This window comes from Macrobrachium rosenbergii, chromosome 12 (genome assembly GCF_040412425.1).
Source record: "Macrobrachium rosenbergii isolate ZJJX-2024 chromosome 12, ASM4041242v1, whole genome shotgun sequence".
NCBI lineage: Eukaryota > Metazoa > Arthropoda > Malacostraca > Decapoda > Palaemonidae > Macrobrachium > Macrobrachium rosenbergii.
The window spans coordinates 89936548-89954047 of NC_089752.1; the positions used below are offsets into that span (position 1 = coordinate 89936548).

General features: G+C 36.0%; 1 protein-coding gene across 1 annotated transcript in view; it reads right to left on the reverse strand.

Annotated features, from left to right (window-relative positions):
• Nucleotides 1-4874: 4874 nt before the first annotated feature.
• Nucleotides 4875-17500, reverse strand: part of LOC136844137 (pancreatic lipase-related protein 2-like) — a 34261-nt gene continuing 21635 nt past the window's right edge. The window contains exons 2-11 of the mRNA XM_067113151.1: nucleotides 16003-16224; nucleotides 15208-15491; nucleotides 14665-14878; nucleotides 14205-14363; nucleotides 13596-13730; nucleotides 9078-9145; nucleotides 8668-8806; nucleotides 8181-8307; nucleotides 7723-7905; nucleotides 4875-6921 (exon numbers count right to left, since the gene is read on the reverse strand). Of these exons, the coding sequence (XP_066969252.1) occupies nucleotides 6789-6921; nucleotides 7723-7905; nucleotides 8181-8307; nucleotides 8668-8806; nucleotides 9078-9145; nucleotides 13596-13730; nucleotides 14205-14363; nucleotides 14665-14878; nucleotides 15208-15491; nucleotides 16003-16224 (1664 nt within the window). The 3' untranslated portion in view covers nucleotides 4875-6788. The remainder of the gene's footprint in view (nucleotides 6922-7722; nucleotides 7906-8180; nucleotides 8308-8667; nucleotides 8807-9077; nucleotides 9146-13595; nucleotides 13731-14204; nucleotides 14364-14664; nucleotides 14879-15207; nucleotides 15492-16002; nucleotides 16225-17500) is intronic.

Sequence of the window (17500 nt, forward strand, 5' to 3'; positions counted from 1 at the left end):
AATTCTTTCCGAGATCCCAGGAGAGACGATAATTACCCTCTTCATCAATGACTCTAAGAAGAAAAAATTTCTCAAGTTCCCAAGGTTGGGGCACTGAACCAGCGCAAAGTGCTACACAGAGAGTGGTGGCAATAATACGAAATACACTTTCCCCAAAATGAATTCTTGTTATGTGAGAATTTTGATACAAATTAAGTGATGCAGAGACAATACAAAAATTTTAAAATATTTTAATCATCTGGAAAACAGAAATTGAGTAATAAAGAGCTTTCTGTTAATTGGAAATCAAGCTGCAACGATTTTCTTATCAGAACTCCCAAGGAATCCTGCCCTCCTCTTCTGGGGAGGACACTCCTCTTCAAGGGTGCCCTCAATGAACTGGCCTCACTAAGGAGCCTTTGGCCCTCATCCTTGGTGCCCTCACCATGGTTGCTTCCCCAGCCTAGCAGGATACCTGCCTTCCTCCGAGGAAGTAACTTCTGGGTCGGACCCTTCCCTTCAATGCTGCCCTCAAGAGGCTAGTGAGCCTTGGGGGCTTTTAGGTCTCATCCTTGAAGCTTTTGGGCCCTCTCCAGACTTGCTTCCCCAGCCTGGCAGGATACCTGCCTTACTCCGAGGAAGCAGCCCCTGGGTCTGACCCTTACCTCCAAGGCTGCCCTCAAGAGACTGGTGATCCTTGGGGGCTTTTGGACCTCATCCTTGAAGCTCTTGGGCCATCTTCAAACCCGCTTCCCCAGCATGGCAGGATACCTGCCTTCCTCCGAGGAAGCAGCCTCTGGGTCGGACCCTTACCTTCAAGGCTGCCCTCAAGTGAATGGCAAGCCTTGGGGGCTTTTGGGCCCCACCCTTGTCCTGCTATATAATAATAAATAATATGAAAGATATCCCCCATCTTAAGAATTTTGGTGTTAATGTCTCATTTAGGAACAATAAAACAGTGAAACATGTACTGTACTTATCAAGAACTCCCCCGACAATACTAAAGGGTGTGTATATATGTAGTCTCTAATGGTTTGTATGTTTTCATATTGTCCAAAGTACACTGGAAAATTTGAATAGAACTTCATAATACTCTGAGATCAGTCATTGGGGAACAATGGTATTTTTGGACGTAATGTCAGTGAAACCGGTCAGGACCTCACCCTGTCAACTTATTTTTCACTTGTTGTAATGTGATAATAATCACAACAAAAGTGATTATAATTGAGTATAGTTTTATAAAAGAAAGTTACAGCCATGATATATATATATAGGGATGTATAAATATGAATTTATATCACAAGAAATTTGTAAATTGTTTAAATTTTATATATATTTATGTAGAGATGTATGGAAATAAGATTATATATATTATAAACAAATATATATATATAGTATATAAGTTTTCCAAACCCCGCCTCCCCTGACACCTGTGGTGTATGTATATATATGCACTGATCGGAATGTTTATAAACATTGCCCCTTGAGAACATTGTTAGCTGGCCAAATGAGTTTTGAAGGCACCGAGCTCAGAGTAAGAGCACCTGTTGCCTTGTAGGATGAATGGTTCTTTAGGTCAAGGCGTCAGTACTGTTCCAGAAACTGTGATCTTATTTGTGAGGGCAATGGAATTCAGTCCTTTGCATCAAGATGGACAAGGTAAAAGCCAGCAGACAATGGCAGTGGTCTCTTATTTTCACCAGGGTAATGTGTGAAATGAATCACATACAAAAGTGATTCTGGCAATATTTAATATATATTAGCCGATGATTCAATTATGGATGTTGCAATATAAAAGAGGCTAGATTTAGAAGTGTGCCCTAGTCCTGGCATATGGGGTTTCTAGGAATCTCCGGTTTATAAATACTAAGGATACAATGAAAACGGGATATTGGTACATGAGAAACCTAAATTGAAAAAACAGGAGGAAAATTACCTTTGGAGATATAGATTAGATATTTTAACTGTGTATTATGGTGCAAAGAAATTGGAACAGAGAAACTAGAAGGGATAATGGTACATTTATTCAGAAAAAAGCAGATGGAATTTGTGGAGAAGGTGAAAACACGATCTTGATGCCAGATGTATAAAAGGACCTGACTGAACAGAGAGTAGTAAGGCGCAGATTACTGTTGGCCAGATTTAAAACGAAAACAATGCAACATGAGTATTATAGTGTTTTATGTTCCAACGAGTGAATTCTCCGAAGACTATAAGGATTATTTTTTTTATCGAATTTCATTTCAAAATGTTATAGCTGAAATACCAGAAAGAGATATTAGAAGTGTGCCCTAGTCCTGGCATATGGGGTGAAATAAATGTTTAAAAATGGTAAGGATACAATAAAAATGGGATATTGGTGTAATGGGTATTGAAAAAACAGGGGAGATTACAAGCTGAAGAAAGTTGGGTTCATTTATTAGTTTTAGGTGTGCACAGAATTTTATTTTTAGCAGTACCTTCCATCAAGAGGACATCCATAAATACCCTTGGACATCTCAAGATGGCAGTCAGAGAAACAAGATAGATCACATTGCAATTAAAAGAGAGAGAAAAAGAATACTAAGGACTCAAGGATCTACAGAGGAGCAGAAATTGGCAGTAAACAAGTTCTTCATTGGAAGGGTCGATATCGTGCTCGCCTAGCACTCTCCTAGGCCCGCGTTCGATTCTCCGGCCGGCCAAAGAAGAATTAGAGGAATGTATTTCTGGTTTTAGAAATTCATTTCTCGGTATAATGTGGTTCGGATTCCACAATAAGCTGTAGGTCCCGTTGCTAGGTAACTAATTGGTTCTTAGCCACGTAAAATAAGCCTAATCCTTCGAGCCAGCCCTAGGAGAGCTGTTAATTAGCTCAGTGGTCTGGTTAAACTAAGGTATACTTTTTTGGGGCAGTAAACACCAACTTGTCATTGCCACATTAAAGCTGAAATTAAAGGCACCCTACTAAATGAACATTGCGAGAATTTTACAAATGAATGTCGAAAGAGATTTGTAATTCTAGAAATCAAATATGTGAAGGAACAAACACTGGCATGTACATCAGTGTGCTGAAAAAGAAGTACTGGAATAGTGGGTAACAAGACAGAAACCGGGAATATTGGATATGAACTTGGATGCAATAAAAATTTGAAATTTTAAGAGGGGCATTTAGAAACACTTCAGAAAGGAGATGAAGATGTAAAACTCAAACATACTAAATGCTAAAGTCTAAATAGTGAAATTAAATGAAGCCAAGAAGAGATCAAAGAAAATATCTAGACAAACAGGCTGATGACTGGCAAAACCATATGTTCAGGCTGTGGCACTGATGTTAAGGTAGCCCACAGAATTATTAATGAAATATCCATGATCGAAAAGCAAAGGAGGAAAATACCTCTCAAAAAAAGAGATGGGTCAATAATAGCAGAAGAAGCAAGACAACGATGAGCAAAGCATTTTGGTGAGGTCACGAATAAGGGATATGAGGAAGATAATTTGATCGCTATACCGGAGTCTGAGAAAGCCTTAAATATACTAATTATAAAAAATCTTATGACACTGGAAACGCCAGGCCAAAATGGAATCATTGCAGAGATGATTTCACCTGACAAAGAAATGATATATGCCCTGTTTACTAACTAGTCTTGTGCAGAATATGGAATAAGGATACAAAGACTGATGACTGGGAACTGGAAGTCACTAGGAGTACATAAGAAAGGTGTCTTGATAGAATGTAGTAACTGTCGAATCACTGCACATACGTTGATCGTTGAGAAAATAATTCATATACTCGTATATGCTTATCTCTACAGGCTGGAGAAAGAAATTCGTGGAGTGTTAGGACATATCGTGGAGAAGCGTGTGGAATTTAAAAATCCCCCTCTGATAGCTTTCGTTGTTTATGAGAAGGCATTTGACAAGTGTCCACAGACTAATTATACGGAAAGTCTTACGTTGCTATGGCAATCTCGCTGAATTTCTTAAGCTAGCTAATTACCCCTAATAAGGGTAGATTTAAAGACGTTGTTGATGCGGCCTTGTCAGCTGCATTTTCAGTAATTGTTAGGGTGCTGCAAGGAAATATTATTTCACCTTTTCTATTTGCCCTTCTCATGGATTTTATAATGAAAAAGTGGTCGAAGATGGAAGAGGAGGTTTAGTTTGGAGTAACAATAGGATCTTTACAGATCTAGAACATGTAGATAATGTTCTTGCTTTAATGAACATAACACCCAAAGACTTACAAAGCTTGCTGAATAGAAGGCATCTTATAGCGGCGAAGATGGGACTCATGATAAATCTAAGAAAAACAAAGGTAATGAGGATAGTGTTTGTGCAAAGGGATAAATACAACTAAATGAAGAAAGGATTAATGAGGTTGAATCTTTCAGATATTTTGCAACAATGATAAAATTTGCATACACATGTATAGAACGATCCGTATGAATCCGTATGACGAAGAAAATAAATATAAAAGATTTTTTCGATCTGAGAACAAAGCTCTAAGAAGAATAATAGGAATAAGATGACAAGATACAACGAGAAACGGTACCATAAAGGGTATTACGGAAGTTCTCATATGTAGACGTGATAATGATGAAGGGGAGATGGAAATGTTCTTTACATAACTTTGGGAGAATAGTATGTGATAGTCACCTGAGATCCTGTGGCCATCAAAAAAAAAAAAAAAAAAATCGTAAGAGCTAGACCTACTGGAGCGAGAACTACAAGAAGGGATGCTGGAGATGAATGGAGATTTGAGATCACAAAGCACGTGGAAGGCGTGCGTGGCGGAAGTTCACAAAGGCCCTTTGCGTTACGTGATGCTGTAGGTCATGATGAAGATGAGAGAAATTCCAGAGTTTCATATCCTTTATTTCCTATTGCATTACAGTGGTCATTAAAAAGCATCATGATATGGAGTATTTTATTTAGCTTGGTTGCCTTCTATATCAAGGGCACTATCAATCTCAACAGTAAATGCTATACACATATGTATGCAGACAAAACATACAAACAGCTGTTATCACGTTGTTCACTAACAGACCATTTACCCTCTAATTCCCCTGGCAAATTCACTATTTTATACAACAGAAGCTTAATGAAGGTCCTGGAAATTACTCTGGGTAATGTTTAGGCTAACAAAGTATTTCATATTGGTTACATGGCGTGGCAAAGTTTGCTCTTGTTTATTATGTTTCTGGAAATGACATTTACAATGGAGTACCCAACAAAGTCTAAGGTGCAGCGGGAGATTTTAGTGATCAAAATGATGAAAGCAAAAAGGACGGAACGTTATGAAACAAGAGTAAAGCTGACAGCCATGAATATGACAGCAAATATTAAGAAAACTCTGCTTATACACTACATTCCTTGTCTTACTGACTTTGAGAATAAACTTTCGCTACTCCTACTTTTAGATCGGATTCTTTGCCCTAAAATAAATGGTGTATCTTGATGAATGAATGATAAATGACGAGATAACTCTGATATTATTATTATTATTATTATTATTATTATTATTATTATTATTATTATTATTATTATTATTATTATTATTATTATTATTTATTCAGAATATGAAACCTATTCATATGGAACAAGCCCACAGGGGCCATTAACTTGAAATTCAAGCTTCCAAAAAATATTATGTTCATTAGGAAGGAGCAAGAGAAAGTAAAGGGAACTACAGAAAGAAGAGATACCACTTACTAAAAAGATAAAAATAAGTTAATAAATAAATAAATAGATAAAAATGTGTTAAAACGCAAAAAGAATAGTATTAGGGTAGTAATGCATTGCATTTTCGCTTGAACTTCTGAGGTTCCAACTGCATGACATCCTCTGGGAGGCTGTTCCACAGTCTAACAGTGTGAGGAATAAAGGCCCTCTGGAACTGAGAAGTTCGACAGCGAGGCACATTTACTGTATATTGGTGCTGCTGTTCAGCGAATCTGGTAGCTCTCGGCAGATATAGGGGATCAGGAATCAATTGTGAAATGTAAAAGATCTCTGCTGAAATACAACTTATGAAAAAAGTGACAAACAAGACACCATCCGTCGATGGTCCAATTTCTAACTGCTACTATCAGGCAACAGAAACCTACCACCACGATCCACTCTATCTAAAAGAGCAACCTCTCTGGCGGAAGCAGACATCCACACCGGAGAACAGTATTTAGCAAAGGAGGTACAAATGACATAAAACAGGTTGCATTGATTTATCACTTATAAATATATAAGGCCTTACGAACAATACCTAACTTTCGTGCGGCATTTGCTGAAACTGTCACTAGATTTTTCTCAAAAGTTAAATGTGAGTCAAAAGTTACACCTGGGATAATTAAAGCTTCAGACTCATTCAGCAAAGTTCCATCAACCTGAAGGGGAGGATGGGGTGGGAAATCTGTACGAGATCTGCTATTCAATGATATTATTTACAGTGATGACAAATGAAACACATATGGAAATGATACTAAAACTAATGCCAGTGGTATAACTATTATACATAAAACATCATGTTTAAAAATAATGTCCTCAGAGTCAGGTATTAAATTATTATTAAGCATAATTTCAGCCATTTTGAATGCAGTCATCTGAATTGTTGATTTCGGCATCATTGTAGTCAAAGACAGAATCAAACAGTCTAATCAACCTCTTCGTTATATTAATCATCCTAACCATCTGGACATGTTACAATTTTTGTCCTTTGACTCGGCTGAACTGTACTTCACATAACACTTATAAATTACATCACAGTTGTGTAAGTTAATAGAGATGGAAAGGGAGGAGATGAAAGTCATTTACAAAGAAGACGAACATTGTCTTCAATTACTCCCGAAGCAATTGGAAGAGACTTTAAGCGTAACGGTTTCTTGGTGGGCGATCGTGACCGGGACGCCTGATCTTTCGCAAAAGAAGAACGAGCTCTCGCTTCTGCCTTGCCGACTAACGCTCTCCCTGCAAAAGGTAAGCAAATGACTGAATAAATAAATAGATGAAAATGTAGATAGGTAAATTAAAGACCCACAAAGACAGAAACAACAAATAATAACAATAGTGATAACTTGGAAGTAAGCATCAAATGGCCTTGCCATTAAAGTGTTATATAATTATACACATATGCATACATACAAATACATAAACAAAGATGTCTACACAGACTTGAATTTCCTAGTTAACGCCTCATTAGAATTTTACAGGTTGTAGGTAACTTTCATAATTAGTTCATGGTTCCGTAAAATCAGTCACGTTATTCTTCCAATTATAGTAAAAACTGTCAAATAACGATTTGCGTTCAAATTTTGTCTTGAAGGAATAAGATATTTGTATATTTCTAATGGTAATTTGAATCTTGTATTCGGTGAAGGTGTCTCGCTGTGATTCAATTTTGTAAATTTCAGTTGATCTTACTCCCCTTTTGCTTTGCTGTTCATTTAGTATTCTTTTATTCCTCTCTAGTGCATATATTCTTTATGCCATTCCACCTAAGAGGAAGATTGATAACTCAAGTGGCACTATCAGAATGAACAATATTGCTGTATTATCTCAAATATCAATACTAACACAACCAACGTTTAGTTGACAGTATTATTCTTTATCATCAATCTTTTCTTAAATTTTTGTTTGTCATTCCATCTTCAGGATCTATCCTCTTTCAACTAACTATTCATACACTTTTTCAAGGTAGCCTTCTCAAGAAAATCCCAACGGAAGCGCCTGCCTGAATGCAAATCTCTGACTTCGCAAAAGTGGTCTTACTTTAGTGGGTAAGTGTCGACATTGCGAATGGCGATTTTCTGAAGAGACAAGCTGGTTTGCGTCGACTTGGATCCACGACGCGTCATTTCCCACTTCACCTGAACTTCTCTGACGTCCCCGAAGTTTTCTGGGTGTTCGAGGAAGAAGCTGTAGTGGTTCCTGGAGGTAAACTGCTTGGGATGCCTGAAATAGTGGAGTTCAGTAGCGAAAATATCTTCCTTTCTGTTCGACCGATATTTTGTCATTAGTATGAGATCAATGGAGATGTTGGGGTTTGTCAAACAGGAATATCAGCTATGTGCTAAAATTTTTGACAAATAAGAAAAGCTGGAAAGTGGATAATCTATGTGAATTTAACCTTGCTGGAATACCTTAATTTTCCCTTTTACAAAAGAAAGATATTTCAAAAGTTTGAATATAAGAAAACTAAAACGAAAGCCATGAAAATAAATACGTACTTTGAAGTGAGATCAAATGCCATTTTTCTTCCATCTCCATCAATGAAGGTTGTATGGAGTTTACCCATTCTGTCCCTTCCAGTACCGGGCAAGTCTCCCAGTTCTACAACAATCTGATAATGGTACCCTGTGGAGAAATGAAGCCATTGCTGTTGAAAACGTAAGATGTCCTCATATTAATGACTGACCAGCAGCGTTCCTTAAAGTGCTAGAGTGATGCAGTCATCGTTGGAAATTTCAAAGGTAGGTTTTGTTTGGAGTTATTCTACTGGTTTTTAAAGCCTTCTGGTTGCATGCAATTATCAAATACTACTTGAAAACAAATACCATCATAAATACCAGTCCTATGAAGACAGGTCAGGCTTTACCTTTAATTAAATGTGGAAAATCGTTTGAATAAATATGGAAAACCTTTGAGATAAAATGGCGTTCTCCGAAAAAAAACAATAGTTTCTTCGTACTAATCATTTCTAAAAGTTCGACTTACTGCAGAAACTAGGCGCAGTTCCAGCCGAGGTGAAAAGCTGAACTCCTTCCTTTCCTGTAGCGGCTCCGCGCCAGGTATCGGCGTGAAGACCCATGAGAGCGCAGCCAGTGCCATCGACACCGCACGAAAGACACTTTCCCTTTGATGGGAGAAGGGAAGAAATCGTATGATTGACAGTCTAAAATGACCAGTAACTTATTTATTAAACTGATTAGTACTGTATGATTCAAAAGCAAGAACTAAAAGCTTCTATCCATGTGGATGAAAGAGTAAGCTCTTACGGAAATGTAAGTCCATACATTTATTATTTTGCCACGCAGCACTGACGTACATACAAACTGCTTTTGACCCAATGCCCCGTATTGCATCTGCAGAACAGACTATGACACGAACCTACTGTCAGTAAGTACCAAATGACGGATGATGCAGAAGACATTCGATTCTGCTGTATTACGAGCAACAAAAAAGTGTGAGCTTCCTTACATAAAAAATTAAAACAATAGTCAGATGGGAACATATCATTTCTGTTCTGAAAAGGAGTTCCACAGGAAGGCTGACAAAAGAGGAAAATGTATTTGCATATGTAGAACGAGAGATATTAGGAGTATAGGCGAAAAAGAAATGTGATATGAATTATTGGAAATACAATAGAGTATGACGTAAAGACCTTGACGTAACCAGGTCGGTAACGTGACCTCATTCTGATATTCGGGTGAGGGTTCGAATCTTGCTACGGACGTCAGAATGCATTCACATTGCATTTGGTTCTCAGGCTTTGTAGTGACAAGCCTATCCAAAATGCGTCAAGAATTCGAGAAGTTAAGAAGGCATTGTGGTGACTATGATCACGTATGCATTTGGAAATAAAACAGGCAGAGCAATAATAAATGTTACATAATGATAATATGTTTATATAATATATAGTTTAGTCTAGAAAATTAAATGTATAAACATTTTCTAAAACACAAATATGCACACACCAACATATATGTATATATATATATATATATATATATATATATATATATATATATATATATATATATATATATATATATATATATATATATATATATATATATGTGTGTGTGTGTGTGTGTGTGTGTGTGTGTGTGTGTGTGTGTGTGTGTGTGTATACATGGGCTACATTAAGATGAATCTTTATTATTGAAACTAACAAACTAAAGTTGCCACACGCTAAGATGGCGGTGCTGTCCACAGCAACTGTTCGTGTGGCTATTCATTTGAGTGTGATGAGTGCGCTTGCAAGTAGGCTACTAATTCGAGTTGTTTTTCCTGTAGCAGTCAATTATAGTCTTTAAAAAAAGAAAAAGTACGTCAATTTATTAACACCTCTGATTAATTTGAGAATATTATGATTACATTATAATTCAAATAGTCAAAGTCGAGGATTTTACACGTTGTCGAATGCAGTCTGATTCATTTATCTTCAATATCCGGTAAATATATAAAAGATAGGTCAAAATCATGTCAATCATTAAAGTCATTTAAATACGGAGATGCTATATGAAATGAGTATAGTAGTCTCAGTGTCCAAATAACATGTTTAATGCTTAAAAAACATGCGTGTTATGTAGGGGGCCAAAATGATCACTTGAATAGCCAGTTACTGAAATTGGAGGGAATTTCAAACGCAGTGGTTAACCGAGCTAACCTAGAATAAAAAGAAACAGCTGTCAGCATAGTAACCGTTCCGAGATATATATACACTGAAGTATAAAGGAGGAATGTCTTGACTTCAATAATGGAGGATTTCTTGAAAGACACCAAACGTACTGGACGGATAATGAGCCAGACGAGAATCGTCGTAATTAAGGTCTTAACTATTTCCGTGAGCAACATGATCAGGAATGCGAAGATAATATGTTAAAAAGAACTGCTGCTGCAACGGGAACATCTGTCCGCTCCATTCAGCGAATAAAGCAACAACACAAGCGTGGAGAAATGTACTCCCCACCCCCTAGGACCAGAACGTCACCAGCAATGGGAGCTTTGGATAATTTTGATAAGGATTGTGTACGCCGGGAGATAAGGCTTTCTACGAAAGAGGTGAAATTCCAACAATCGAGAAATTACTAGAAAAGGTGAAGGAGCCACCTGTGAATTTCCCTGGTGCTTATACGTCCTTCTCAAGCTTGTTAAGGAAATTGGGTTTCGCTATAAAAAGGTTGAAAGTGGCAGGAAGTTGTGAATGGAAAGGAACGATATTGTTCTTGCAAGAAATAAATATCTAAGACTTATTGATGAAAACAGAAAATCCAACACCCCAAGGCCGGAAATATACATGGATGAAACATGGGTCAATCAAAACGAGTGTGTGAACAAATGTTGGACATTACCCGATGGAATTGTTGGTCCAAGAATGAAAACGGAAAAAGGAGCTAGATTTATCATAGTGTATGCTGAGGGAGAAAATGGATTCGTACCCGGAGGATTGCTAATTTTTCGATCGAAAAATGGTAATAAGGGTGATTACCATGACAGTATGAATCATACATGCTTCCTATCATGGTTTCAAACACAGCTATTGGCAAACATTCCAGCTCCGTCTCTCATTGTCTTAGATAATGCTTCATATCATTCCAAAATATCAAACAAAGCACCTGTCAGCATTTCAAAGAAAGCGGAAATTGTCTCCTGGTTAACCAAACACAATATAGCTCATGGCCTTCTTTTACCAAGTGCGAACTTCTTGATGTAGTAAAGCAGCACAAGTACCTGCAGGAGTATGAAACTGACAAAATCGCTCGAGATGCTGCCATAAGGTACTTAGACTTCCTCCTTATCATTGCGAATTCAACCCCATAGAATTGATTTGGGCACAAATAAAAAAATGAGGTTAAGAAATGCAATTTAAATCAAAATCAGACTTTGACAAATGTTGAACATATAACTAAACGTGCAATAGACAGAGGCACAGCAGAGGACTGGAGGTCATGTATGCGTCACACAAGAGAAGTGGAGGATATTTATAGAAGAAGTGATATAGCACGTGACCATCTAACTGAAAAATTGATTATAAACATCACCTGTGACAGTGAGGAGTCAGAAAGCGATGATTGAAGTAATTGCTGTACTTAAATGAATTGTTTAAAGTACCAATGACGAATGAATTTGTTATTTTGAGGTATTGTTTGATGTATCCAATGATGAATCAATTTGTTTTCCTTTGTTGAGTCAATGAAATGTTTGATGTATCAAGATATATATTTATTTTACCTAAATATGTTTACATATAATTGCGGCAAGTTTCCGATCTAAAAAGATTGATAGACTGGGTTATAACACACCGAAACTTATATTATCTGGATCAAAATATAAAGATGGCAATACTGACTTACTCAGTCAAGTTATCTACGATGAGCGAGCTGTCGGAATCAGCTGATCACTGAGTGGCTGCTTATCTGGAAATTTCATCTCCCCACTGCCATCATGCATATTTTATGGTGTCTTATGATTCATATAATCATTTAGCATATTTATAGGTATGCAATCGACAGTATATAAGTTATCATGAAACAAGGCTTGTATTATTTATTTTTATTCAATTCATATATAACATAATGTCCTGAAATAACGAATTGTTTATATTCGACAATAATTTTGTTTCTTCGGCTTCGATTCCCTATAATATATATAAATTCTTTTTTTCATACTCCGAGTGACATTTTAATTCTATGACAGAATTTCTAACTCTAATTCTCCAATAATTAACATTTCACTTGGGAAATGGAAAGAGGTTTATATCATATCAAAATATTTTCTATGAAAATACGGATAAGGACTCGAACTAATGAAGTGGGCGTATTTACAATCTGGCCATCACCGCCAACTAGCCAATAGATTCGCAATGACGTCATCGTATATTAGACAACTGTGTGAGCAGCAATAACCCATAAGTTCAAAATTAACTCACTGGTTTTTTTCTTGTAACATTCCAAAGACAAGAATCATTCAGATATATTCATTGGCATTAGAAAAGCAATAAAAGAAGGCAAGAAATGAAAATAATCAAAGTTCCGTAAGTACATACCGACATGTAATCTTCATTTTTCCTTCTTTGCTGAGTCGCACTGGAAAGCCATGCTCCATATCTTAATTTCATTTAACACAAAGGACACTGGGAACAATATTTAATTGAGTCTGATAAAAAACATGCTATTCGCATTAGGCTACCGCCCTCTTGTGGTTGCAGCCAATCGCATTCTCAACGGCGTTTTTTTTTTGTTTCCAAGACAAGAATCATTCAGATATGCCAGACTACCGCCCTCTTGTGTGTTGCAGTGCGATCGAGGGATAAGAAAATAAAACTGACTAGCTGGTAGGTTAGCTTGAATATTCTCAGTTGCTGTACACTTGCATACCATTATTTTTTACTCATTTTTTTCAAGACCATTTTATCACTGAATGGCACTTACGGATGCTCTATGAGCAAGCGCCGTGGTCTATAAGGGCAGTGTACAGTACAAATGACTGTGTGACACACCAAATTGAAACTAGACGTGATGACTATAAGAGCTCCCGAGTAAGATGGAATTCTTTAGACATTTCCGTTCAGCTCCGTTGTGCTTTTATTGAACCAGGAATGAATATATATATATATATATATATATATATATATATATATATATATATATATATATATATATATATATATATATATATATATATATACATTTTTATATATATGTATATATTATACATATATATACATATATATAATACATATATATAACGGTATATATCTTTTAATGTCTCAAGCTAAACTTGACAAAACACTATGCAAATAAGCTATTGCGACGTAAACATTATGAAAAGAGGAACATCATGGACCATGCATTAAAAGCACATTGTGTATCTCGATGAAAAGAGAGAGGGGAAAAAATTAACAAGAGGAGATTACCAACCATTTTTAAACGTAGTTTTTCTGGACATCCTCCTGAACGGAATAGCCAACGGGGGTTCGCATCCTGGTTGTCGCTTACCGTCATTTGGATAAAAATCCACGTGACCCACTGGCTGTCGCAGTCCAAAACCTTGACCTGACGCGAGATGGAGAGAATCACAACAGAAATATTACACTGTTTTTATATCTAAGTTGTTAAAAGATAAACCGAATAACTCGTTTTTCACGAAAAGAGATTTTCTGTAATTTTTCCAGTATATCAAATTAAGAACTTGAAAACAGGTACTACTCCAGAAACATGATTTCTTAGAGTCTACTTATCTCTTTAACACTGATGTTATCGTTCCTTTTCATTCTGACAATTTAAACAGCATTTCTCAAAGAATCTGATGTAAATTAGGAAAAGTGCAAACAGACAGAGAGAGAGAGAGAGAGAGAGAGAGAGAGAGAGAGAGAGAGAGAGAGAGAGTTGTTAAGAAGTTCTGTTTCACAGCTGACCTAGGTTACTTATTATTAGCACTCAGTCATCAAGTCCTTATCATCCCTCTCCATTTTATGTATTTTTTATGTATTGCCATATGAACGTGCAAATAACTTTAATAATAGTTACCAATATTAAAGATAGAGCCCGAGTCAGTATGAATGACGTCCACAAAATTGGCATCAGATGGATCAAGACGAACTGTATTCGGAAGGTGCTGGAAGAAAGGCTCAGCAGGATCTAGGCCCGTTATTCTACCCAGACCAGGAATCTTCTCTCCTACATATCCTGGACAATAAATCTAAAAGTTAATCATTCTGGGCATGTAACAAAAACAAATATTATACAAGAAAAGACTAATGTGCTTAAGCCAGCTTGAAACCATAAATTAAGTATAGAAACTTGCAACCGATTAGTGATGTTAATGAACATCATATAATGGACCTAAATTACCCATTTTCCTCAAAGTAAAATAGAATCTTGAAAAAAAAAACAATTTTTCTGATTTTCAATTCAGGAAACATTACACAAGAAAAGATTAATATTGTGACACCACCTTCAAACATATATTTCAAAGCCAGATGCTCACCTGCTATGTGGGACCCTAGGGAATGACCAATGAGATGAATGTCTGCAGGATTAAGACCCATATTGTCCCGAAGCCATTTCAAAAAGTGAGCAATTTCCAGACCGACAAGAAGAGAGTTCGCCACAGCTCTGTTGTAGAGGACGAAGGACCCATCTGTCCAGTCTATCCATATTATGTTGACGTCGTAATTGCCCAAGAAGGCCTTTGACATATCCTGATGCATGAAAGAACAATGGAACGTTTTAATAATATAACGATTTTAATGTTACTTTAATGAGGCATTTTCCTGTCTTAGAGGAACGAATCTTCTTAGGATGCCTGTTAAAGGTTGATTACAAATGCAAGTTTCCTATGTGACTATCAATCGTCAAAATCATCGAAGTGTCATAAACTTGCCTATGAGAAGTAGTTTGTGAAAACGTCAAGTTTCCTCAGCCATTCATGTCTTTTCTTTGTTTTAATAAACCTAGCTGAAGAAGGCTTCTTCAGTAAGCAACAAGTTTTTTCCTAGCGAGGATTATTATTGTGATTTTGTCAATTTACCTCCATGAAGGGCATGTCCCTGCCGTTCGAAAAGCCGTGAATAATAACTTTCGTATTCCTGTTGGGCTTAAACGACGACTCCTTGGCCTTCCTGACATCATTCCAAGGAACAACCACTCCCACGGGATCTTCCTTTGATGTTATCTTGAAGGTAACTCTTACGTCTTCCCTTTTCCCTGGAGCTAAGTTTAATGGCCGGTGAATGGGGTGGTAAAAGTCCCTGCTAATAACGATGCATCCCAATTCTCCGTAGCAATAAGTATTCGATGCATCTGCAGTTGTGCCTGAGAGAAAAATAAATTGAGTTAGGGCTGTTATTCAAAGTGATACTGACATGACTATGTGTCGGCAATCTTACAGAGACTTTAAATCATGTTGATGAAAAGTCACTTAAAAATATAATTTTCATGGTTCGAATTGTTCTTTTATCAGTACAAAAATCAAGAGAAGAAAGTCACTTAAATATCTCTTCAGTAATTATTAGTCAAACTTATGTCAGGAGTTAAATGAAATCTTGTCATAATAACAGGTCGATTGGTATTGCTGAGGACTATTTCCAGTAAGGGTTGGTCTGGAGAAGCTTTACTGCATACAATTTTAAAACAATAGCTAATAATCTTGTATTGGCTATGCAATTTCATATACTTTTCAGTTACATTTCTCAGGAATAATGAAAAGTTTTTCGTATTTTCTCCCCTTTAATATTTCATAGCAGTCAGCTGTTTCCATATGAAGAAATAAAAACATATACAAACGGCGCTGAAAACTTTCAAACATTAGACAGACGACCCTTACCATCTCTGCTTTGGGCCGTGGCATCTCGGGGCTGAAAAATAGGCGCCAGGATCGCCTGAAGGGTGTTCCTCAGAGCGCGTCCCACTTCGGGGAGGCCTTTCAGGACCTCCATAGCAGTACTGCCAAAGATTTCATGACCCTGAGCTCCTCGCAAACCGAGACTCACAACGAGGAAAGCCATCAGACACAGCCTTCTCAGCCAAGCCTCCTGCTTACCTGGTCCTGAGGGCAGAGGCATTACCATGATAAACTTTAAATGCAGCAAAAATAAAATCATTATGGACTGGAAAGAATATTTGCAAGATTTTTTTAAAAAGAAGTGACCAAGCAAGTAAACGGAAATGTATGTATGTATGGAGAGTCTGCCCCTTCCATGTTTATATATATATATATAAATTTGTTGTGAATATATATATATATATATATATATATATATATATATATATATATATATAAGTTTATATATATATATATATATATATATATATATATATATAAAATGAAAGTTTAACAGTTTAACAGAAAAGAGTTCATTTAGAGTAAATAAAGGGAAGGAAGTTTAAGGAGGAAAGCTTTAGAAGTGCAGCTATAATCGTAAGTTTAAAAGAAAAATCAAAACATTTCTGTCAACTGGCTTGGTGTATGAGGTCTTTTAGGTTGGCAAGTTTTAATTAAATAAAAATATAAACTATTCGGCAACTTCAATATTATGCAACCGGAAATACTCGGTAGCAATTCAGAAAGCTTGCCAAGTATATCTATAAGACATTATAAAAATGACACTTGGAAGCGTGAATGTATTTTCTTAAGTATCGAAATTATTTTATACCGGTATATAAATAATATCTTATATATATATATATATATATATATATATATATATATATATATATATATATATATATATATATATATATATATATATATATATATATATTTATATATAATAGACATATATATTTGGGCAAAGGACACTTTAACATTTCCTATTTACCAATGATTCTTCAACCCGTTTTAAAATAAACAAAATTAAAAAATAAGCAAAAATTTAAAAATAGTGAGCAAGAAATCTCTCTCTCTCTCTCTCTATCTCTATATATATATATATATATATATATATATATATATATATATATATATATATATATATATATATATATATATATATATATATATATATATATACATACTCTCTCTCTCTCTCTCTCTATGTATAAAATGATAAATGCAAAAGTAGTTTATGAGCGTTACCACAATGATTGCTATTGAAAAGAAATGCTATTTTGTTCCATGTCTTCAGTTTCCTTTCTTTCTTTAATTGCAAGTTTCGAATGAATGGAAGGAAGAAACAAGCCCCATGAAATTTAAAATAAAAAAACATAAGCTCACAAAATAATAAAGGTCGGCTCATCGAGTTTCGCTTTAGGAAAAGGTGGTCGAGTGAACGGGAGAAACCCAGTCCAAATTGCAACAAGTTCTACTAAAGATGGGTTACAAA